Source organism: Eubalaena glacialis, chromosome 5, assembly GCF_028564815.1.
Source record: "Eubalaena glacialis isolate mEubGla1 chromosome 5, mEubGla1.1.hap2.+ XY, whole genome shotgun sequence".
Lineage (NCBI taxonomy): Eukaryota > Metazoa > Chordata > Mammalia > Artiodactyla > Balaenidae > Eubalaena > Eubalaena glacialis.
Genome location: NC_083720.1, coordinates 102,740,234 through 102,764,309, shown reverse-complemented (window position 1 = coordinate 102,764,309; position 24,076 = coordinate 102,740,234). Strand labels below are relative to the sequence as shown.

Below are 24,076 nucleotides of genomic sequence, written 5' to 3'. Positions count from 1 at the left end.
TAAATCTTATGTGTATTTATACCACAAATATAGAATTTATATTATATATATTTATATATTATATATGTTATATATTACATATAATTGTTACTTAACCGTTGACTTGTTAATCATTGCCATTGATTCACAATCTAAATTAGGAGCAATTTGCCTAAGTACCTAATTGCACATAGACGTAAGTTTTTAAAAGATATATGGAGGTATAGGTTTTGGCAGTGTGATTTATTTTAATAATGTAGGTTCAAAGTGCATGTGTTAAGTTACTGAACTCGGGTGAAGCTCTTGGGTGCCATATCTGGGACTCCACTGTCAATGCTGGATAAACATTAGTGTTGCAAACTGAATGACAAACCGTTTTAATGCTACCTTGTCCATAATACATCCAGCACCTGGCACTCTCAAGTCCTGAATCAAAAAGTCATTTATTCAACTAGTAGTTGAGAACCTACTATTTATCAGGCACTAAGGTTGACTTTGGTGAGACAGTGGTGAGCAAAAGAAAGACACCTGTTCATACAGAGCTTACATGTAGCTGAGGAGAAAGACTGCATATTATCAATCAATACAAACAAAAACCTATGAAGTTTGTTTTTTTTTTTTAATTTATTTTTATTTATTTATTTTTGGCTGCATTGGGTCTTCATTGCTGCACGCAGGCTTTCTCTAGTTGCGGCGAGAGGGGGCTACTCTTCGTTGCAGGGCGCCAGCTTCTCATTGCGGTGGCTTGCCTTGTTGCAGAGCACGGGCTCTAGGCGCGCAGGCTTCAGTTGTTGTGGCACACGGGCTCAGTAGTTGTGGCTCGTGGGCTCTAGAGCGCAGGCTCAGTAGTTGTGGCGCACGGGCTGAGTTGCTCTGCGGCATGTGGGATCTTCCCGGACTAGGGCTCAAACCCATGTCCCCTGCATTGGCAGGTGGATTCTTACCCACTGGGCCACCAGGGAAGTCCAACCTATGAAGTTTTTGACCTCAGAGAAGAATAAAATAGAGCAATGTTGAAGCAAATGACTGTGGCCAGATTAGATTGACAGTCTGGGGATACCTCTATTGAGATATTGAGATATGGACTGTGCTCTGAATAACATAAAGAAGCCAGCCACATAATGATCAATCAGGCAGAAGAGTTTTCCAAACAAAAAGAACAGCTAGTGCAGAGGCTATATCAGGAACAAGCTTTATGGTCACAAAAGAAGCAAATCAAAACTGTCAGTTAATATTGAAACACAAGCGGAAAAGGATTCAAAAGAGCAGGATCCTTTTAAACCTATGCGTAACAGCTTTGGACTCCACAAATTACTGCCTCCAGCCCCTTTTGCTTGAAGATTATTAACTTATTGCAAGTAGAAACAATCCCTATTAAAAGGAAATGTTTTGTTGCACCTATGTAAACAAATTTTATTTATTTATTGCTGCAGGGTTTTCCAAAATTATTTAGATTTAGACTATTTTTCAATCATAGAAAAAAAATTTTAAGGAGTCCAAATTTATTCTTAGGCTGAGAAAGTCTGTTATCGCTGTCCAAATCCAGGTGCAAAAACATTTTTGCTAATGTTACAAATTCACTACTAAGAGAGAAAAGCTACCCAAACACACCTGCACCTTTTCAGAACTGATTTAATATTGTGTTAAAGTAAACATATTAAGGACATGAAGTTTAGTCATCAAAAAGCTCTACTGCCCAACCTGCTACTTAAAGTGAATTAAACAAGCTACTTGGATTCTGATAAAGATAAACCTTCGCATTTCGTGACTTCCGTTTCAAATCCAATATTATCAGGTGGTACTTGGTGCTTATAATTTCACTTTAGTATTACCTTGGTCATAAGACATACATGATTAAGAATACACAGAGTAATGTACTGAATATAAGGAAGAGGCTATGTACTGAGGATATGGCATTTAATGACATATTTCATTACATGAGGCAAGGAGTGTAGTAGTTAAGAATCCAGGCTCTAACACAAGACTGCTTGTGCTTTCATCCTACATCTGCCTCTTAATGGTTGTTTAAACTTGTATATAAACTCTATGTACTGAGTTTTTCCACTGTAAAATGGAGATAATTATACTTATATCCACGAAGGTGGTTGTGAACATTAAATAAGTTAAAACACATAAAATGATCTATGGTGCCTGGCACATATCAGCAAATGATAGCTACAATACTACTAATTATTATTATTATATTATACACAAAATACACTCAGATCACTATACTGTCAAACTATTCACTGCCATGAAAGTTTGTTTCTAAATATATATATATGTATATATTGTTGTTCTATGATATATGGATATATCATTCAACATACAGACATAAAGAAAAAGATAATATATAAAGTCCAAAATTAAAAAGTCATAACATTAGCCCAACAAATAGGGAAATTAAATTTTAATGTTAAGAATCTAGTAGCTTTATGATGATAATTTGTTTCAAGGATGTGCCATACAATCATTTAATGTTATGGCAAAAACAAACAAAAAACCCCTCTGGTTTAAAAGAACATCTATGTTTTCTAGAATGTATAAGTTGTGTCAAGTAAAGAAATTAGCTCACATCTGGAAATTATTTCAACATTTTAATTAAAAAAGATCACTTACAATCATCTTGATTGGGATAATTCTACTACTAGGATTCTGTACACTTGAAAAAACTTAATGCTTACTACCTGTCTCTAAAATTAATACTGAGGCTAATAAAACTCATAGTATAAAATTTTAGAAATCATTATCTGAATATCATATATATGAAATGTTTTATATATATATATAAAACATATATTTTATTTTCTCAATGAATGTTTGCAATTACCCTTGAAAATATGTTTGAGGAAAACAAGGGTGTTTACGATATACTGAACTGACTCATGAGAAACTGGAAGAAACTCTGTTTACCCCGCTCCTGACACCTCTCCTTATTATACACTGATTACTGGAAATGAACATCTCTAACTCTAAGTAGACCAAAGGACCATTGTAGTGAGGTTTTGCTATCCTTCTCTCAGATCAAATATATGGTTTGATGGTTATAAAGAATTTTCCCATCAAATAAAAACTAAAACAAAAAAGAAAAATAATTTGTCAACTAAGCAAACTAGTTAATCGAATATGCTAAAAAACTTGAGCGCAACATATAGCAACGTGGAAAGTATCTATTGTTCCGTTTACTTATTTTCCCTCAGTAGTGACTCTAAACACATTAAAAGAGAAAGGGAGAGGAAGAAAAGGGAAAGAGAGAATACGTGTGTGTGTGTAGAACATAAGCATTTTTTAGGATCTCCAGGCTCAATCTTAATACCATTTCAATGTTAACCTATTATAATAAATACAGTAACCAGGGGTTAAAGGAATTAATAGATCGTTAACATAGTAAATTATTCAATGACTTGATAAAAAATGAACACTTTCATGGGCTTGAATTTAGTTTTAAAACTTCATTCAAATTGATAAAGATAGCAAAAAGCTACATGCCACAGGTTTATTTAAATCATTCCATTTCTTTTTTCAAAACTTTTACCTAATAACTTGTAATAATCAGGTTAAGACTCATTAAACTTCTCACTTAAGGCATGATACTTAGAAAATGTTTTAAAATCTCTAGTAATCAATTCTTAAACTAGAAAACCACTGTGGGCTCTGGCCTAGATTTAAATCTTCAGCTACATACCAACTGAAGGACTTTGGCCATGTTTCTTGATTTCTCTGTGCCCAATTTCATCATCCATGAAATGGTTTTAATAAGTAAATACTAATAAAAGCATTTTAGTACTAAATATATGAATGTTATTACGGGTTCAATAATGTTAGCTATTTTCATTATCAATTAAACAATGGAGGCATAAAGTAAAAATGCCTCTAACTAGCTCAGTTAGCCAATGAGTTACCCAGGTAGTAGATCTTGATTTCTTAATGACAGAATCAAGCTCCTGTCTTCAAATAAACATTTTCTGCCAAAGTCTTATCATTCTACTCATCCCTGTTCCCCTGGTGCAGTTAAAAGCAAAAAGTATTCTATTTATCCTTCATCCCTCAGATACCATTGATTTTCTGCTCTGGTTTTTTGTCCTTTCCAAGCACAGGTCCCTTGCCTGGACTACAGATTTAGAAACAGCTGGGGACTGCCTTGTTTTTTAGTTCCATGAGGACCAGACCTATGTTAATTAAGTGTGTTTTTAAAAAATCCTTAGACTCTTAAAATGGGGCTTATAAAAGATTGATTTAACCCCAGAGGGGAGAGGTAGGGGAATGAATTAGGGAGATGGTTAGAAGGTAAAGCCCTGAAGAGAAGAGTTAGTTTGTTATGGTGATACCAAATAAAGTGATTAGCAGGTAATATTGGTAGAAAAATCCAAGAGACAATCCAGATAAGTTACTATTATCTGAGTCCAAAAATGAATAATAAACATGACCATCTTAAGTTTATACCAGGAATGCAAGGATAGCTCAGTATTAGAAAAACCGTAAGTATCTTTCTCTACTTTAATAAAGGGGAAAAAAACCATATGATCGTCTATCTCAGTAAACTGCATATAGAAGGGAACTTTCCAGGTCAAACACATACAAACACACACATGTGCACACACACACACGCGCACACACACACCACTATAAACAGGGAAATAGTAGACACCATCCCTTTAAAATCAGGAACAATATAAGAAAGCCCACTATCAACATTCCCATTGACCCATGTACTTGAGTGCCTTACAAGGACAATTAAAAAAAGAAAAACAAATTAAGCAAAATAATTGGAAGAAACAATATGATATCATTATTTGCAAATGATATGATTACCTACATTGAAATCCCACTGCCCCAAATAAACTACTAACAAATTATAAGAAATATAGTATATATAGTGCAATTCATATTTCTGCAAAAATTTAAACATGATTTTTCTAGAAAGCACACATTTAAATGTATGAAAGGAAGAAAGCAAGGGAAATAAATTAAATATTCTAGGGTAGGTATATTAGGAGGAAGAGAAGTTCAATTGAAAATGGGGGATAAAGAAGGAAAATTTTTTCATTAAAGAGGAGCCTAGTAAGGACTCATGGAAATAGCATGCAATGGAAAGAAGAGCACAATCAGATAAACTCTGTGTTCTGAGGTCCTTAAATTAAAAAGGGACTGGGAAGCATGACATCAGCTTTGCTTTCTGAAACAAATACCTTCAATGTTCTTGGTATTGTTTTTTAATTTTTATTGAAATATAGTTGATTTACAATGTTGTGTAAGTTTCAGGTGTACAGCAAAGTGATTCAGATATATATATATATGAATATATAATTTTTTTTTACATTCTCTTCCATTATAGGTCATTACAAGATATTGAGTATAGTTTCTTGTGCTATACCGTAGGTCCTTGTTCGTTATCTATTTTATATATAGTAGTGTGTATATGTTAATCCCAAACTCCTAATTTATCTCTCCCCCACCTTTGGCAACCATCAGTTTGTTTTCTATGTCTGTGAGTCTATTTGTTTGGTAAATAAGTTCATTTGTATCTTTTTCTTTAGATTCCACAAAAATATAAGTGATATCATATGATATTCCTTTTTCTCTGTCTGACTTACTTCACTCAGTATGACAATCTCTAGGTACATCCATGTTGCTGCAAATGGCTTTATTCCATTGTTTTTTATGGCTGAGTAATATTCCACTGTGTGTGTGTGTGTGTGTGTGTGTGTATATATATATATATATATATATATATATATATATATATATATATACTACATCTTCTTTATCCATTCATCTGTCAACAGACATTTAGGTTGCTTCAATGTCTTGGCTATTGTAAATGGTGCTGCTATAAACACTGGGATGTATGTATCTTTTCGAATGATGTTTTTCTCTGGATATATGCCCAGGAGTGGAACTGCAAGATTATATGGTAGCTCTATTTTCAGTTTTTTAAGGAACCTCCATACTGTTCTCCATAGTGGCTGTACCAATTTACATTCTCACCAACAGTGTAGGAGGGTTTCTTTTCCCTCACACCCTCTTCAGCATTTATTATTTGTAGACTTTTTGATGTTGGCCATTCTGACCAGTGTGAGGTGATACCTCATTGTAGTTCTGATTTGCATTTCTCTAATAATTAGTGATCTTTTCATGTGCCTCTTGGCCATCTGTATGTCTTCTTTGGAGAAATGTCTTTTTAGATCTTCTTCCCATGTTTTGATTGGGTTGTTTGGTTTTGATATTGAGCTGTATGAGCTGTTTGTATATTTTGGAGATTAATCCCTTGTCAGTCACAGTGTTTGCAAATATTTTCTCCCACTCTGTAGGCTGGCTTTTCTTGTTTGTTTATGATTTCCTTTGCTGTGCAAAAGCTTTTAAGTTTAGTTAGGGCCAGTTTGTTTATTTTTGTTTTTCTTTCCATTACTCTAGGAGTCAAATCCAAAAAGATATTGTTGTGATTTATGTCAAAGGGTGTTCTGCCTATGTTTTCCTCTAAGAATTTTGTAGTATTCAGTCTTACAGTTAGGTCTTTAATCCATTTTGAGTTTATTTTTGTGTATGGTGTTAGAAAATGTTCTAATTTCATTCTTTTACATGTAGCTGTCCAGTTTTCCCAGCACACTTACTGAAAAGACTGTTTTTTCTTCATTGCCTCCTTTGTCATGGATTAATTGACCATAGGTGCATGGGTTTATCTCTGGGCTTTCGACGCTGTCCCATTGATCTATATTTCTGTTTTTGTGCCAGTACCATACTATTTGATTACTGTAGCAATGTAGTATAGTCTGAAGTCAGGGAGCCTGATTCCTCCAGCTCCGTTTTTTTTTTTTTTTCTCAAGATTGCTTTGGCTATTTGGGGTCTTTTGTGTTTCTACACAAATTTTAAAATTTTTTGTTCTAGTTTTGTGAAAAATGCTACTGACAGTTTGATAGGGATTGTGTTGAATCTCTAGATTGCCTTGGGTAGTATAATCACTTTGACAATATTGATTCTTCCAATCCAAGAACATGGTGTATCTTTCTATTTGTTTGTGTCATCTTTGATTTCTTTCATTAGCATCTTATAGTTTCAGAGGACAGGTCTTTTGCCTCCTTAGGTAGGTTTATTCCTAGGTATTTTATTCTTTTTGATGCAAAGGTAAATAGGATTGTTTCCTTAATTTCTCTTTCTGACCTTTTATTGTTAGTGTATAGAAATGCAACAGATTTCTGTATATTAATTTTGCATCCTGCAATTTTACTGAATTCATTGATGAGCTCTAGTAGTTTTCTGGTAGAGTCTTTAGGATTTTCTATGTATAGTATCACGTCATCTGCAAACAGTGACAGTTTTACTTCCTCTTCTTTTCCAATTTGGACTCCTTTTATTTCTTTTTCTTCTCTGATTGCTGTGGCTAAGACTCCCAAAACTATGTTGAATAAAAGTGGAGAGAGAGTAGACATCCATGTCTTGTTCGTGATCTTAGAGGAAATGGTTTCAGCTTTTCACCATTAAGTATGATGTTAGCTGTGAGTTTGTCATATATGGCCTTTACCATGTTGAGGTAGGTTCCCTCTATGCCCACTTTCTGGAGAGTTTTTATCATAAATGGATGTTGAATTTTATCAAAAGCTTTTTCTGCATCTATTGAGATGATCATATGGCTTTCATTCTTCAGTTTGTTAATGTGGTGTATCACACTGATTGATTTGCAGATACTGAACAATCCTCGCTTCTCTGAGGACAAAGAAATGCCAAGAAGAATCCTAACAAACAGACCTTGCTAAGTTTCCCCCAATTTACTATAATTACCTCATACTCCTTAACCTGTTATATTCCTTGATAACTGTCCACTTTTCATCAAACCTAGTATAAAATACTCAGGTCTGTTTCTTTAGGTCTTTATTTCCTCTTGAAGGATCCTGTATCATGTAAAACTTATATTAAGTAAATTTGTATCCTTTTCTCCTGCTAATGTGTTTGTCAATTCAATTTTCAGATGCATCCAGGGACCCTAAGTGGGTCGAGGAAATTTTTTCCTTCCCTACAGCTCTCAGAACCAGGAATATCTACACTTTTTGTCAATGGTTTTGTTGCTCCAGGTGTACATAATGAATTATGTAATGTAAATATTTACCTCTTTGCATTATCTTCCCAAATCTGGCATACATTTTGGGCACTAAGCTCAACCTCAGCTTCACTGCATTTCTTCCACCTTTACTTTTTCTTCTCTACCTTTTAAAGTCTTGTTGCTATGAGATATTTCCCTTGTAAACTCATATTCATACCTCATATTCTTTTGTAGAGATGAAGATTTAGATGCTGATAGAAAGAGGAAGGAATGGAATGAGGAAGGGACAGGATGAAAGAGATGTTTTGAAAGCTGTTTCACAGACGTATGATCTGGCACCATGGTATTAGAGAATGAAGAAAGTTGAGATTGAGCAATCAGGTAAGACATCGCAATAAAAGTCAATCTGAAGAAAAATTGGATTAGCAACATGTAAGTAGAGTGAAAAATGTATGAACGTAGGAGCAAATCTGAACAAAGGAGTCAACAGAAATCCATTGTTAATTGCCTTTTAGAATTGCTCACAAGTAGACTTTGAAGATATTGTAAAATATAACACCTATAGAGTTTTTTAAAAAATGGTATTACCAGCATTAAAAAATGGAATTTTTGTATGGGGAGTGGATCTGTAAGAGAACAATAATGAGACTTTTTTACTATTTTGTTATTGGTTTGACAAAACAGTATTAAAACAAACATGGAGTTAAAAGCCCAGGAAAGAAGTCAGGATTGGAGATCTGATGCAGGAAAACTGGAAACATAAAAGTGGTTGATATATGAAAATAGTGGAGTATAAAAAGGGTGAAAAAAAACAAAGAACTGACCTTTGGGAGAGATCCAAATTAGTGAGAAGGAAGAAGATACAGCAAAGATAGTGGACAACAGCAAACAGAAGAAAATGGGAGGTTAAAGGTAATAAAAGTCAAAGATAGGGAACATTTCAAGAAATGGATAATTCCAAATTGCTGTTAAAGGAATCAGTAGACGTCAACTAAGCAAAGTGAATCTGAGAAGAAATCCTTGAATTTGCCTACAAAGGGACTATGAATGAGTATTGAATGAATCAACACAATTTAAACCAAGAGCTAAATTAAGAATAAAAAACAAACAAATCTAAATAATATTCTGAAGAAAAGGGCTATAACATTTTTAAACATGTGAATTTCATTTGCTTTTGATTAATCATTAGCTGAACTATCATCAATATTGGATTTTGTCTACATAGTTTTCTCTGTGACTATTTTTAGATTTATTTTAAGCTCAAAGAGGCTAAGATCTATAAATGTGGCAATGTTAACAACTTGCCAAATACAAAAATAATCAATTCATCTAAGCAATGGGTCCATTTACTCTCTGAGATAGAATTAATTGCACTTATGAGCACGTTCATATAAGTACTCAACTAAAGAATAATATGGATACACCTGTAGATAGATAGATAGATAGATAGATAGATAGATAGATAGATAGATAGATAGATAGATAGATAGATAGATATAGATAGATAGATAGATAGATACACATAATATGATGTTCCTTGAAAAGATCAACACCATCTGTAATTACTTGCTTGTTGGAGAGAGAGGGAGGGAGGGAGAGAGAAAGAGAAGGAAAAAAAGGGTGAAAGAGAGGCAGAGGGAAGGAGGGAGGAAAGGAGGAAAAATTCAGTGTGTAATCTCAGTGATGTTACAATATCCAACTAGTTGAGAGTGAGCATTTACCAATACCATATATTGCAGACTCAGAGGTGGAGCTAAACCTCAAGAATCCAGGGACTTGTAATTATTATAAAGACCAACAAGCTCAGAGTCAAGGACCCTAACTTTGAAAGTCATGAAGTTGGTTTACTGAACACGACATCCCTTGAGGCAAAATAGATAGGCGGTCAACAAAGGAACTACTCAATCTGTATCACAACAAGAAATCAAAGTTAATTATCTGAGGTTGAAGGCAGCCATCACAATAGAAAGTCAGGATGTCTTGCCCAGTATCTCTACCTGATCCAGTTCTCAGACTAGGAACCTGCTGACTAAAGAAGTTACCCTGTCCTAGAGGAATAGACCTGTAACACTATATCAATTATCCATTGCAATGATTCCCTCTGTTCTTCCCCCAAGGGATCTTTAACCATTTACTTAAATGAGTAGACACTAAGGAAAGGAGAATAGCCAGATAGTTGATAGAGTATTGGGTGCAGGATCATAGCTGAGATTGGTATCTGGAGATCCAAAGCATCATCACGGTCCCACTATTAGAGTGAAGGCATAGGAGGGTAAGATAACACATGGAATCCTGGCCAAGGGTTGGTTTATAATAGGTCCACTGTGTCCATGGATCTACCCAGGGATCATTGATCCGAATATCTGCAATGATCTTATTCCCAAATCAGGTCACATGCTAGGGTACTGGCGATTAGGATTTCAACATACCTTTGCTGGAGAACACACTTCAACCCATAAAATTCAAGGATGGCCTTAAATTACAGTAGGGAAGAAAAACTTTCCCAAATGGGCAGAACTTCAGGTGACACATCTGATCATCCACTTTGTGTAGAAGGATAAAGAAAAAGAAATGTCCCAAAGATTAGAAGAGACTCATAAGCAATGGTGAATGGTCTGGCTGGCTGGGCAGGAAACTGTGAAGAAAAAAGGTGGAGACTAGGAATGTCTGAGTCACGTGGATGGACATAGGGGAATGAGTACAAGTGTGAAGATTTTTATAACACCCGCCAAAAATGATGCACTAAACAACCCAAACAGACAAAAAGGCTCAGCCAGTTGATGTCAGCCAGGCTTGTCAGCAGTCTTCTCAATACTGGCATGACTGACACATGAACAAAGTAGAGCAGATGAAGGCTATCCAAGGACCCAACAGCATAGACTCCCACTTGCCAAGGCCAATCTAGCTACTTCTACTTCTCCATGTCCAATTTGCCAGCAACAGGGACCAATGTTGAGCCCCTGGTAGGTCATTATTCCTCAAGGAGAACAATGGACTCAATTTGACTACACTGGGTCCTTTTTATAAACCAAGAAGGGACAACAGTTCATTCCCACAGGAATACTTACCTATTCCAGATATGAGTGTGCCTTTTCTGCCTCCTTGGTCTTAGTTGGCCCCACTATCTGGATGCTTACAAAATGCCTGATCCACAGGCATGGAATCCAACACAACATAGCACCCCAACCAGGGAACCCGCTGTACAACAAAAAAGGTGTGGGAGAGAGCTCATGACCATGGGATCTTCTGGCCATATCACACAGTGCCCCATCAGAAGCTGTCAGCCTGAAAGTGTTGGAATGGTCCACTTAAGGCACAGCTGAATCACCAGCTTAGAGGCAACATTGTTCAAGGATAGGGCGCCATCTTTTAGAACACTCTCACCAGGGAAAACGGCAAGTGTCTCACTGAACTACAAACTATGGCTGCCACGTGAGCACTTTGGGCTTCTTGTGCCCAGGGAACAGCAGGCAAGACAGAGAGACACTATCTTGTGAAGAGTAATTGCTGCTGATCAGCAAGAGAGATAGGACTGTTGTTACAGAATGGGGGTAGAGAGTAACAAGTGACAAACTCGAGTGTCCCACCCAACTACCTCTTGGTACGCCCTTATAGAATTTTAAATGAGAATGAGAAATGCAACAACCCCAGCCTAAGGACAGTAGGATTACCAGGGCCTCCACCATCTTATGATTGAGACTCAGAGAGGTGACAGCTGAAGGCAGAGCATTTAGGATGGATAATGGAAGAAGGAGATGATGAGAACCACCTCTGGCCCCCAAACCAACAGCAGTGATGGGGACTAACTTTCCTCTTCTGAGTATCCTGCCCAGGAGAAAGGCCCTCGGTGCTCTGGAAGAACTGCTCCCTGCATGCACAAAATGGATCTGTATGTCACAAGGGGCAAACTGTGGCAGGCATGTGGACACATCACTCAGATACCCCTTGGAGGAAGGCCTCTCTGCCTGGCTGTGAGGAGTTGCTGAGCTGACAGCCTCCAGCTGTGAACCTTTCCAGGGTCTGCCTCAGTTTCAAGCTGAGATCACACTTTTGGGGGCAGCCCTCAGGCAATGACTGGGCACAGAAGAGGTACCAGGGCCTGAACATTTCACCCAATGTGGGACTTCTTTAATGGACAACCTTTACCCTGGAGCTTTCCACTGTGCTGGGAGAGTCTCTGTAACTTCGGCATCAAGATTCTGACCCTGCTTAGTCCTGTTTCCTCACTTTTCCTTTCACAGGTGTTACGTCCCCATCAAACCTTCTGCACTCTTAACCCTCACTGTCTGCTTCCTGGAGCAGCTAGTCTGCGACAAGCCACAACTCCACATTTTTTGTTTAAGAGCTATAAAATGTATGAGAATAACTTTTAAAACATAAAATATTTGAAACAAAGCAAAAAGTTGAAACCATTTCACAGAAGTCAGATTTTATCTAGCAGAACATTTTAAACTTACAGAAATTCATTTAATTCACTAGCATATGGTATTCACTTTTGATCATAAAGTGAATGGAGTAAAGTCATTTTACATGAAACAAATTTTGGCCTTTTATCCAACTTCATCTTCATAAAATTAAAAGAGCATATTATCAATTAATAGATACTTCCAACTCCTATTTTTAAAAACAAATTGAAGAAGAATACTCCAATCATACCAGAAATAATTGACAGTTGATAAACTGACTAGATTGGCTAGAATAAAAAAGGTTGGGGACTTGTCCAACTTTTTAAATTTAGTCCCAGATATACCAGAGGATAAAAGGACACAAGAGCCTTCTCCTTAATCACCACAGATATCCTCTTCATTTCAGCAAAAAAGATCACAGGGATCCCTATATATTCAGCATCTGAGACTCCTGTCAAGCTCACTTTACAAGAATTCCCAAAGGCTCATCACAAAGTCTCTTGAGAAGATAGCAACAGCCAAGCAGTATAATTATCAGTTCCACCAGGGCTGCCATTTATTCCATCTATGTTTCAGATTCTGTGTTTCAGTAAAATAAGGTCATTATCTCAGAAGCAGTTTTAAGAAGAGCTAATTCATCTCCTAAAAAGATAAGCTGACCCAAAGTGAAGAGGCCAATGGTCTTACAAGCTCATCCAGGAAAGTGTTCCGCCTGAGAGATGACTCAGTTATAACTACTAACTAGATCCCAAGAACCCAATATTCAACTTCTGTGCAAACAGTCAAAGTCTATCTCTCCATCACCCATAGAAATCAACTGAACTTCTCACTGCAAATAGAAATTCTCCAGGACTTATGATGGGAGCTACCTCAGTAACCACCAGCTAAACTTATCCCATCCCTTCTTTCCAAACTTTATAGTCTCTGCCTTGTGGCTACTAAACCCAGCTGGCATGAATCTCAGGGGAAGAGAGATGAGAGATGCTGTTTATGTGATAGTGAAGCAGAGATGGCTTTGAAGCAAAGCTTCAAGAAGCTAGGAGAATGCAGAGCCCACCTACCACCACCACTGCCACCACCACCAATCCAGTACATGTGGAAATGAGTGGCTTCTAGCTGGCACAACTTTAGGGGGGAAAAAAGTCTTAGCAAGGGAATAGGCACAAGTTAAAACAAAGAGGTAGAGAGAATGATTTGTGAAGAAGAAAAATTTATCATAGAATTGAGGCAAAGTAAATGTGTCCATCTTCATACCCTTGTTTGCCTGCTTGGCTCCTACTTATCCTTTGAAGGTAAATTTAGCAGTCATGCCTTAAGAAGAGCATTCCCTGTTCTCCACATCCTTCAAATCTTGACTTAGTACTACTTTAGGGTGTTGCCACAACACCTATGATAGCGTATGTTATCTTCCGTTGTAACTGCCTTTTTTAATTGAGATATAATTCACATACCATAAAATTCAAACTTTTAAGGTATACAATTCAATGGCTCTTAGTATAGTCACAAAGTTGTGCAGTCATCACCAATATTTAATTCCAGAACATTCTATCAGCCCAGAAAGAAACTCCATACCCATTAGCAATCATTCTTCTTTCACTCTTCCTTCTAGCCCTTGGCCACCACAAATCTACTTTCTGTCCATATGGATTTACCTATTCCGAACATTTTATATAAATGGGACTATACAATTTACAATCTTTTTGTCTGCCTTCTTTTGCTAAGCCTAATGTTTTCAAGGTTTATCCATGTTGTAGCAGGTAAGAGTACTTCACTCCTTTTTATGACTAAATAATATTCCATTTTATCTATGTACCACATTTTTTTATCCATTCATCAGTTGATGGATATTTGGGTTGTTGCCCCCTTATGGCTACTATGAATAACGTTGCTAGGAACACTGGTTTTTAAGTGGACCTCTGTTTTCAATTCCCTTGGATATACATCTAAGAGTGGAATTATTGGGTCATATGGTAACTCTATGTTTAACTATTTGAAGAATTGCCAAACTATTTTCCATTGTATACTCCCACCAACAATGTAATTGTCTTTCATTTATCTAACCCTCAAATTTCTTGAGGTCAGGGACTAAGTCTTATATTCTATCGTACCCCCAGCACCTAGCATAGTGCCTAATGGAGTATGGTTGTCTATGAGTATTTGTGAAGTTAATGACTAAATAAAGGGTCAAAATAATTCTTTTCACTTTATGCCTTCTTCTGGCAAAATACTTATCAAAATACCCCCTCCCAATATCTTTAACCAGACTCTTTTTATCTATGAAACTATTCTAAGTAAGTGACATACTCTTAGGTGCCAGCACTTCTTGAAACGGGTGCTCTATGATTGCTAGTGAAGAGGATTGTGATCTACTTGGGGCTGCTCACCCACACATTAGAGAAGTCAATGTAAGATAATCTGATAGTAGAATCACATGTTTCCAAGTTGGTACCAGTTGGCGGGCAGTCACATGTTCATGCATATTTTCAAAGTGATCCTCAAGCAAATATAAGCACAGGACATATTTGGTGTCCACACTCTGCTGGCCCTGCTGCCAATAACACTACAATGGACCTGGCAGGGAAGGAAAGAGGAAACATATGGGGCCCACCCCACTACAAAGGCAGATGAGAAGATGCGCAGATGAAAAGGCTTTCCGATTCTAGCAGCTCTGGGTGGGGATTAGTCTCCCAAGACTGGCACTTAAGTAGTCTGATGACTTCCAGCTCTGGCCAGTTAAAGAGACTATCGATAGAATAAATACTCATTTTGAGCCAAACACAAAATGGACATGTACATGGATAGAATTTATATGACCAACATGACCAACTCCTCTTGATATAAAATAGGATACAACTCTAATAAAATATGAATATACATTAATTCCTTATAAAACCTCACAAAAATCTCTATACTTCTGCTCCTGACTGATAAACATTTATTGATTAAAAACAGAAAGAGAAGACTCCCCTGATGTTTTATATGACACATCACATGTACACATATATTTTGCATCATTTCAATTTTCTACAAATAGAAGCCAAGTATACTTGTGTTGCATAAACTAGTGAAGTTTTATATAAATTTACCTTTGGTAAGAAGAATGGCCCCTTCAAAGATCCCCATGCCTAATCCTATTAGTATGTTACAGTACATGACAGAAGGGACTTTGCAGATGTAATGAAGGTTATAGACCTTAAAATAGGGAGATTATCCTAGATTATCTAGATGGACCCAGTGTGATCACATGAGCCCTGAGAAGGAGAGATCTTTCTGTGGCTGGAGTCAGGGAAGACTTGCATAAGGAGAAGTCAGAGAGATTTAAAGGTTGGCAGGATCTTGACCCATTCTTGCTGGCGGGCGGCCACATGGAAAGCATGAGAAGGAATGTGGGCAGCCTACAGGAGCAAAGAGGAGTCCCCAGATTGACGGGTGACAGGGAAATGAGACCTCAGTCCTATAATCACAAGGAACTGAATTTGGCCTGAATGAGGGTGGAAGCAGACTCATCCACAGAGAGTCCAGAAAAGAACTCAGTCCAGCCAACAACAGGATTTTAACTTTGTGATATATGTAGCAGAGAATCCAGCTGAGCCACTGTACTCTGATTTCTGACCTACAGAACTATGAATAAATACGTTTGTGTTGTGTTCAGCGACTACGTTTGTGGTAATGTGTTATGACAGCAATAGAAAACTAGTATATTACTGAATGTTACTGTATTAAATGACAGTATTCTAGGGTTCTGAAATACAAGAACCACTAGAACAATCAATTAAAATTGCACATTCCCAGAACCAATTCACATTCCACTACCAAATGTTATTTTTATAATAAATACATGGGAGACTTCTACTCATAATTACTGGATATTTTTTAAAATGTTATCTAAGAACAATATACCAATTTCTAAGTAATTTTTCTCACCAACATTTACAACTTTAGCATTCATTTTTAAAAAGTAAATAGATAATTACTTTGTCAAGTCTTTTTCAGTTTGTCTTAGTTTGATACGGTTCACTTTAGGTGTACATCTCTTTCCTAACATACTTTATTAGATTCATATTTTATATAACCACATATGAGTCATATTAACAAAAGCCAGTGATCGTTAATAGAGGTCAATGAATCAATGTTTGCAAAAATGTGAGAACATAAATGAAGCCAAAGATTTACAGGCCTCAAAAGTACAAAGAACTCTAAGACAAAAGTCACTCATACTTTTAGTATATAAATGTGTAAAGCCAATAATATTGAGCTATGTGTAAACAGAACTTTATTGGTATGATGGCCATATTTTGGTATTTATATTTTTTAATTTGTAGCTCACAGTTGCATGTGGCTTTATCGCAACCATATCACAGTTCCTCCAGTTCCTGATCTGCAGAACACATGCTTAGAATATTCCAAGTTCTACCTGCTCCAACCAATGTTTCTAAATTACAACAATGCCAACAAAATTGGATTTTTCCAGAGACTCTACAATATAATATAAAATCCATTTGGAACATGGACACTTACTTTTTCTGAGTTCTTTCAGCCAACCTTGCAATCTCTATCGCTGCCTTCCTTGCTTCGAAATCTTCCCTTTTCACCACCTCTCCAGTCCCGCGGTAGCCTAGCTCCACCAACTGGCGGGCCAGGCCTTCATCCTAAAAAGAAAATCAATTGTTACATTTGTGGATTAATGAGACATCTTATTTTATCTAATGTACACTGAATAATTGTTTTAAATGAAAAATCAAATGGAATATTTAAATATGAGACAAGATCTATTAGATATGAAAAGTTAGAATTCTTTCTAACAATAATTTTATAAACATCTGATTTGTCATCTCTTTCCCAGAGATGTAAGATGAAAAAGTAATAACATCAAGCACTAAATTTTCTCTAAGGGATTGCAGGACAAAAGTCTGTAATGTTTTTAATCAATTTATGAGAACAGCTTTAGATAATAAAGTATCTTTAAAACAATAAAACTATAGACAATAGTATTTATACAAGAAAGACTTTTTAAAAACCAACTGCACAAAAAGAAAATTGGGTTGCTTTCAGCAAGTTCAACATTTCAGAGACTTACTTCCTTGAAGTCAATTAACTGATGACACAGAGCATTATAACTTCAAATACAAAACAAAGGACAGATGAATTTCCTATTTGAGTAGAAAGATATTGTTTCCATATAATGTTGGTACCAATAAAAGCAGAGAAGTAGAAACCCAAGAAGATGACAAGAAGCTTCAAACTGAAAAAATAAAAATTTCCCCACAGTCCTTTAGACCTTTTATATTTCAGTTACTTTAAGAACTGTCACACACATTTTTGTCACTTGCATAGCATATTCAAAAAAGAACAGCATTTCCCCAAAACTTGAATAGGTGACGTTTTACTTGAAGTTACTAATATAAAGGCTTATGTATTACATAAAAATATGTATATTAACATATTATATTATCCTTACATTAAACATGAAATGTCTGAAATATAGACAAAACAGCATATATTTTATTGTTACAGACCCTTACTTACTACATCACTGCTGAATGCAAGAACTGTCTAACACAATTAAATAAGAAAACTTAAGATTTGTGGTTAATAATCTATACAACCCATGGTGGTTATTTTAAAGTTCCAACTATTCTAACAAAAAAATTTAGACACCATCAACTTAGAAAACTTTGCTACTTTGCTTTGCTAAACACTAAAAGCAAATGCTGAACTCTGTGTAGCAACATGGATACATTTGCCAAGTTAAGGCAAAGTACCAGGCTTTACACAAGGGCGCTTTGCCTTCTTTCTGACTTGTTCCCCTGCTCACTATACTTGCTATCCCAGGTTGCTTTAGTGCAAACAACAAAACTGAGCAAATGCCTCCACCTAGTGGAGTTAATATTTAAATGAAAAAGCGATGCAGATTTCCGGTTTGATTTACAAAAGTGGAATGATTTGAGTGTAAATCTTCTTAAATACGTTACTTAAAGTGAGTTTATGGGAAGAACTCGCAGTGAGCTCTGCTGAGACTGTGGGGTTCTTCTAGTGGAATATAAGTTGCTTGTGGTCAACAGAGTATTTTACATAATAAAGACCATTAAAAAGTTGCTGTACTAACTTTGTATATGGAATGAATTATGCATTTCTGTGTGCCTTACCTGAGCCACACAGAATCATTTGGCTAGTTCTGCACTCACTGACACTCATGTATATTGCAAAAAATGACAAGATCAAGTACAAAGTTGAAGTTGTTGCCCCACTTAACCATTACCATGTTTTAACTGGTGGAATTACAAGCCATCTCTCTACTGTAAATGGTCAATAATCTTTAAAGAATTATCTTTAAAGAAACTGAGAAATAAAATACTTTTATTTATTCACATATTTAACATTTCTGGTGATTTTCATTCCTTTGTATAGACCTAAGTTTCCTACTAATATATGATTTTCCTTCTACCTAAAAATCTTCAACAATTCTTATAGTAAAGGTCTGCTAACAACAGAAGTATCGTGGCTTTTGTTTTACTGAAAAAAATATTGATTTCACCTTAATTTTTTTCTTCCAGTTTTACTGAGATATAATTGACTTATAGACATCACGAAATGATTACCTTAGTAAGTTTAGTGAACATCTATCATCTCATATAGATACAAAATTAAAGAAATAGAAATATATATATATTTTTCCCTTGGGATGAGAACTCTTAGGATTTACTTTCATATATAACATAAAGCAGTGTTAATTATATTTATCATGCTGTACATTAGATCCCTAGTACTTATTTCTCTTATAATTGGCAGTTCAATACCTTTTCAATGCCTTCATTCAATTCCGCCTCCCTCCACACCCCAACCTCTGGTAACCACAAATCTGATCTGTTTTTCTATGAGTATGTTTGTTTGTTTGTTTTTGAAGTATAATTGACCTACAACACTGTTAGGTCCTATCACACAACATAGTGATTCCATATTTCTATACATTGCAAGATGATCACCACGATATCTAGTTAATAAATATGTCACCATACAAAGATATTACATAGTTATTGACTATATTCCCCACACTGTACATTTCATACCTGTGACTCATTTACTTCTGTGCAACTGGAAGTTTGTACCTCTTAATCTCCCTCACCTATTTCTCTCCTCGCTCCAATTCCCTCCCCTTTGGCAACCACCTGCTTGTTCTCTGTATCTCTGACTCTATTTCTGCTTTGTTATATTTGTTCATTTGTTTTGATTTTTTTGATTCTACATATAAGTGAGATCATACAGTATCTGTCTTTCTCTGTCTGACTTATTTTACTAAGCGTAATGCCCTTTAGGTCCATCCATGTTGTCAGAAATGGTATGATTTCATTCTTTTTTATGGCTGAGTAATATGCTATTGCAACCACATCTTCTTTATCTAATCATCCGTGGATGGGTGCTTAGGTTCCTTCTATATCTTGCCTATTGTAAATAATGCTATGATGAAAATAGGGGTGCATGTCTTTTCAAATTAGTGTTTTTATTTTCTTTGGATAAATACCCAAGAGTAGAACTGCTGGATTGTATGGTAGTTCTGGTTTTAATTTTTTGAGGAATCTCCATACTCTTTTCCACAGTGGCTGCAGCAATTTACATTCCCACCAACAGTACATGAAGGTTCCCTTTTCTCCACATCCTCGCCAATACTTGTTATTTGTTGTCTTTTTGATAATAGCCATTCTGAAAGTTGTGAGGTGATATCTCATTGTGGTTTTGATTTGCATTTTCCTGATGACTAGTGATATTGAGCATCTTTTCATATGCTTCTTGGCCATCTGTGTATCTTCTGTGGAAAAATGTCTATTCAGATTCTCTGCCATTTCTTTAATCAGGTTGCTTGGGGGTTTTTTGATGTTGAGCTGTATGAGTTCTTTGTATATTTTGGATATTAACCCCTTCTCAGATATATCATTTGCAAATATCTTCTCCCATTCAGTACGTGGCCTTTTTGTTTTGTTGATAGTTTCCGTTGTTGTGCAAAAGCTTTTTAGCTTGATGTAATCCCATTTGTTTATTTTTGCTTTTGTTTTCCTTGCCTGGGGAGATATATCCAAAAATATATTACCCAGACCAATGTCAGAGAGTACACTGCCTATGCTTTCTTCTAGAAGTTTCATGGTTACAGGTCTTACATTGATGTCTTTAAAACATTTTGAATTTATTTTGGTGCATGGTGTGAGAAGGTAGTCCAGTTTGACCCTTTTGCATACAGCTGTCTAGTTTTCCCAACAGCATTTATTAAAGAGGTTGTCTTTTTCCCATTGTATATTCTTGTCTGCTTTGTCAAAGATTAATGTCCCATTAAAGTGTGGGTTCATTTCTGGGCTCTCTATTCTGTTCCATTGATCTATGTGTCTGTTTTTGTGCCAGTACCATGTTTTTTTGATTACCATAGCTTTGTATTATAGTTTGAAATCCAGCTTTGTTTCTTTATCAAGATTGTTTTGGCTATTTGAAGTCTTCTGTGTTTCCATACAAATCTTAGAATTTGTTCTAGTTCTATGAAAAAATCCCATTGGTATTTTTATAGGGATTGCATTGAATCTGTAGATTGCCTTGGGTAGTATGGTCATTTTAACAATATTAATTCCTCCAATCCATGAGCACTGTATATCTTTCCATCTGTTTGTGTCATCTTCACTTTTCTTCATCAGTGTCTTAAGTTTCTCCAAGTACAGGTCTTCTACCTCCTTAGTTAGATTTATTCCTAACTATTTTATTCTTTTTGATGCAATTGCAAAGAGGATTGTTTTCTTAGTTTCCCTTTCTCATAGTTCATCATTAGCAAATAGAAAAGCAACAGGTTTCTGTATATTAATTTTGTATACTGCAACTTTACCAAATCCCTTGATGAGTCCTAGTAGTTTTTTGATGACAACTTTAGGATTTATTATGTATAGTATCATGTCATCTGCAAACAGTGACAATTTTACTTCTTCCTTTCCAATTTGGATTCCTTTTATTTCTTTTTCTTGGATTTACAATTCTATGTTGAACAAAAGTGGCATGTGTGGGCATCCTTGTCTTATTCCTGATCTCAGAGGAAATGCTTTCAGCCTTCCACTGTTGAGTATGATGTTACCTGTGGGCTTGTCATATATGGCCTTTATTATATTGAGGTATGTTTCCTTTATACCCACTTTGATGAGAGTTTTTATCATAAATGGATATTGAATTTTGTCAAAAGCTTTTACTGCATCTATCGAAATGATCATATGATTTTCATTCATCAATTTGTTAATATGGTGTATCACTTTGATTGATTTGTGGATATTGAGCCATCCTTGCATCTCTGGGTTAAATCTCACTTGATCATGCTGCATGATCCTTTCAATATATTGTTGAATTCAGTTTGCTAATATTTTGGTGAGGATTTTTGAGGCTATTGGGCTGTAATTTTCTTTTTTGGTCTGATTTTGTCTGGTTTTGGTATCTGGGTGATGCTGGCTTTGTAGAATGGGTTTGGAAGCATTATTTCTGCCTTAATTTTTTGAAGTGTTTGAAAGGTACAGGTGTTAACTCTTCTCTAAATATTTAGTAGAATTCACCTGAGAAGCCATCTGGTCCTGGGCTTTTGTTTGTTGGGAGTTTGTTTATTACTGATTCAATTTCATTACTGGTAATTGGTCTGTTCATATTTTCTATTTCTTCCTGGTTCATTTTTAGGACATTGTACATTTCTAGGAATTTGTCCATTTCTTCTAGGTTGTCCATTTTATTGGCATATAGATGTTCATAGTAGTCTCTTATGATCCTTTGTATTTTTGTGGTGTCAGTTGTAACTTCTCCTTTTTCATTTCTGATTTTATTTGTTTGGGCCCTCTTTTTTCTTTGATGAGACTGGCTAAAGGTTTATCAACTTTATCTTTTCAAAGAAACAGCTCCTAGCTTCATTGATCTTTTCTATTGTTTTTCTAGTCTCTACATCATTTATTTCTGCTCTGATTATGATTTCTTTCTATTTACTCACTTTGGGTTATGTTTGTTCTTCTTTTTCTAGTTCCTTTAGGTGTAAGATTAGATTGTTTATTTGAGATTTTTCTTGTTTCTTGAAAAGCTTCTTTCATTACACACTTCCCTCTTAGACCTGCTTTTGCTTCATCCCCTAGATTTTGGATTGTTGGGTTTTCTTTTTCATTTTTCTCCAGGAATTTTTTTAAATTTTCTCTTTGATTTCTTCAGTTATTTCACCTTAATTTTTGAAAGACATTTTTGCTGGATTAGTGTTCCAGGATGACTTTTTACCTTTCAGCACTTTAGAGATGTCATCCCATTGTCCCATGACTTGTATTATTTCTGATGAGAAGTTCAATCTTTCCTGTCTGAACTAATTCTTGCATTCCTATGATAAATCACACTACTTAAGAGTAGTATTTAGTAGTCTTTGATCTATTATTTCTTAATATAGTCCTAGATTCATTTTTCACTTCTTTTCATCCAGTTCATAAGTAAAATTAGTCTTTAGCTTTCCATTTTGTGCTATCCTTCTCTAGATTGATGTCAGGGTTACACAAGTCCTATAAAATGATTTAAGAATACATTCTGGGGTTTCCCCAGTGACGCAGTGGTTGAGAATCTGCCTGCCAATGCAGGGGACATGGGTTTGAGCCCTGGTCTGGGAGGATCCCACATGCCGCGGAGCAACTAGGCCCGTGAGCCACAAGTGCTGAGCCTGCGCATCTGGAGCCTGTGCTCTGCAACAAGAGAGGCCACGATAGTGAGAGGCCCGCGCACCGTGATGAAGAGTGGCCCCCACTTGCCGCAACAGGAGAAGGCCCTCGCACAGAAACGAAGACCCAATACAGCCAAAAATAAATAAATTTAAAAAAAAGAATACATTATCCTTGTGAAAAAATTAACATGTGGTAGATGTAGTGAATTTGTATTCTGTCAACTTAGCTAAGCTGGAGCTTTGTTTCCATAATTTTTCTTCCTTAGATAGTTACAGGTTAGATTGGGCCACAAGAGACATTTGCGATAGATTTGGAAGACAGCAAAGGAGAAGCCATATTGTTCTAGCTCTTATAGAAGCTTCTCCTTTACCTCCTCCAACTCCTGGGACAAGTGCATGAGTATGTTAAGCTCTATGACTAAAGGTGTCAGCTTCTTCTGCAGATCTCTTCTACCATCAAAGATGGAGGTGTGAAAGAGGTGAGGGCCTGATCCAAGTTCCAGTTTGTCCTTATGAATTCTAGCTCATCCTTGCAGGTCTGTTTGCCCTTGTTTCCCACAATTCTCATGTACGTTTCCTTCCTGGCTGTCTGTCCTAATGACTTCAGGTTCCAGCACCAGACACCAAAGAAACAGCCTTTCATTGACCATTTAAACAGTTCTCATAATTGTGTAGGGGCAAATCTTTATAAAAAAGTAAATACATGTGACACACATATATCTACATCTACATCTACATATATATGTATGTGTGTGTGTTCTGCTTCTCTGACGGAACCCTGAATGAGTCACAATTAGCTACTGGCAATGGTTCCAGAGGAATAGAAATTTAAGGGTGGGTTCTCTGAATTGGTTCTGGGTTACCTAGAATTGGTTCTCTGATCTTATTAAAAGTATTACAAGCCCTGTTTACAGTAGAAAAGATTATACTGTAGTCAGTGAAATGCAGAGGCCAAGTTATTTATT

General features: G+C 36.1%; 1 protein-coding gene across 2 annotated transcripts in view; it reads right to left on the bottom strand.

The window, feature by feature from the left end:
- Positions 1 to 24,076, bottom strand: part of CFAP299 (cilia and flagella associated protein 299) — a 628,891-nt gene that overhangs the window by 593,113 nt on the left and 11,702 nt on the right. For both annotated transcript variants that reach the window (XM_061191521.1, XM_061191522.1), the window contains exon 2: positions 16,940 to 17,070. In XM_061191521.1, the coding sequence (XP_061047504.1) occupies positions 16,940 to 17,070 (131 nt within the window). The remainder of the gene's footprint in view (positions 1 to 16,939; positions 17,071 to 24,076) is intronic.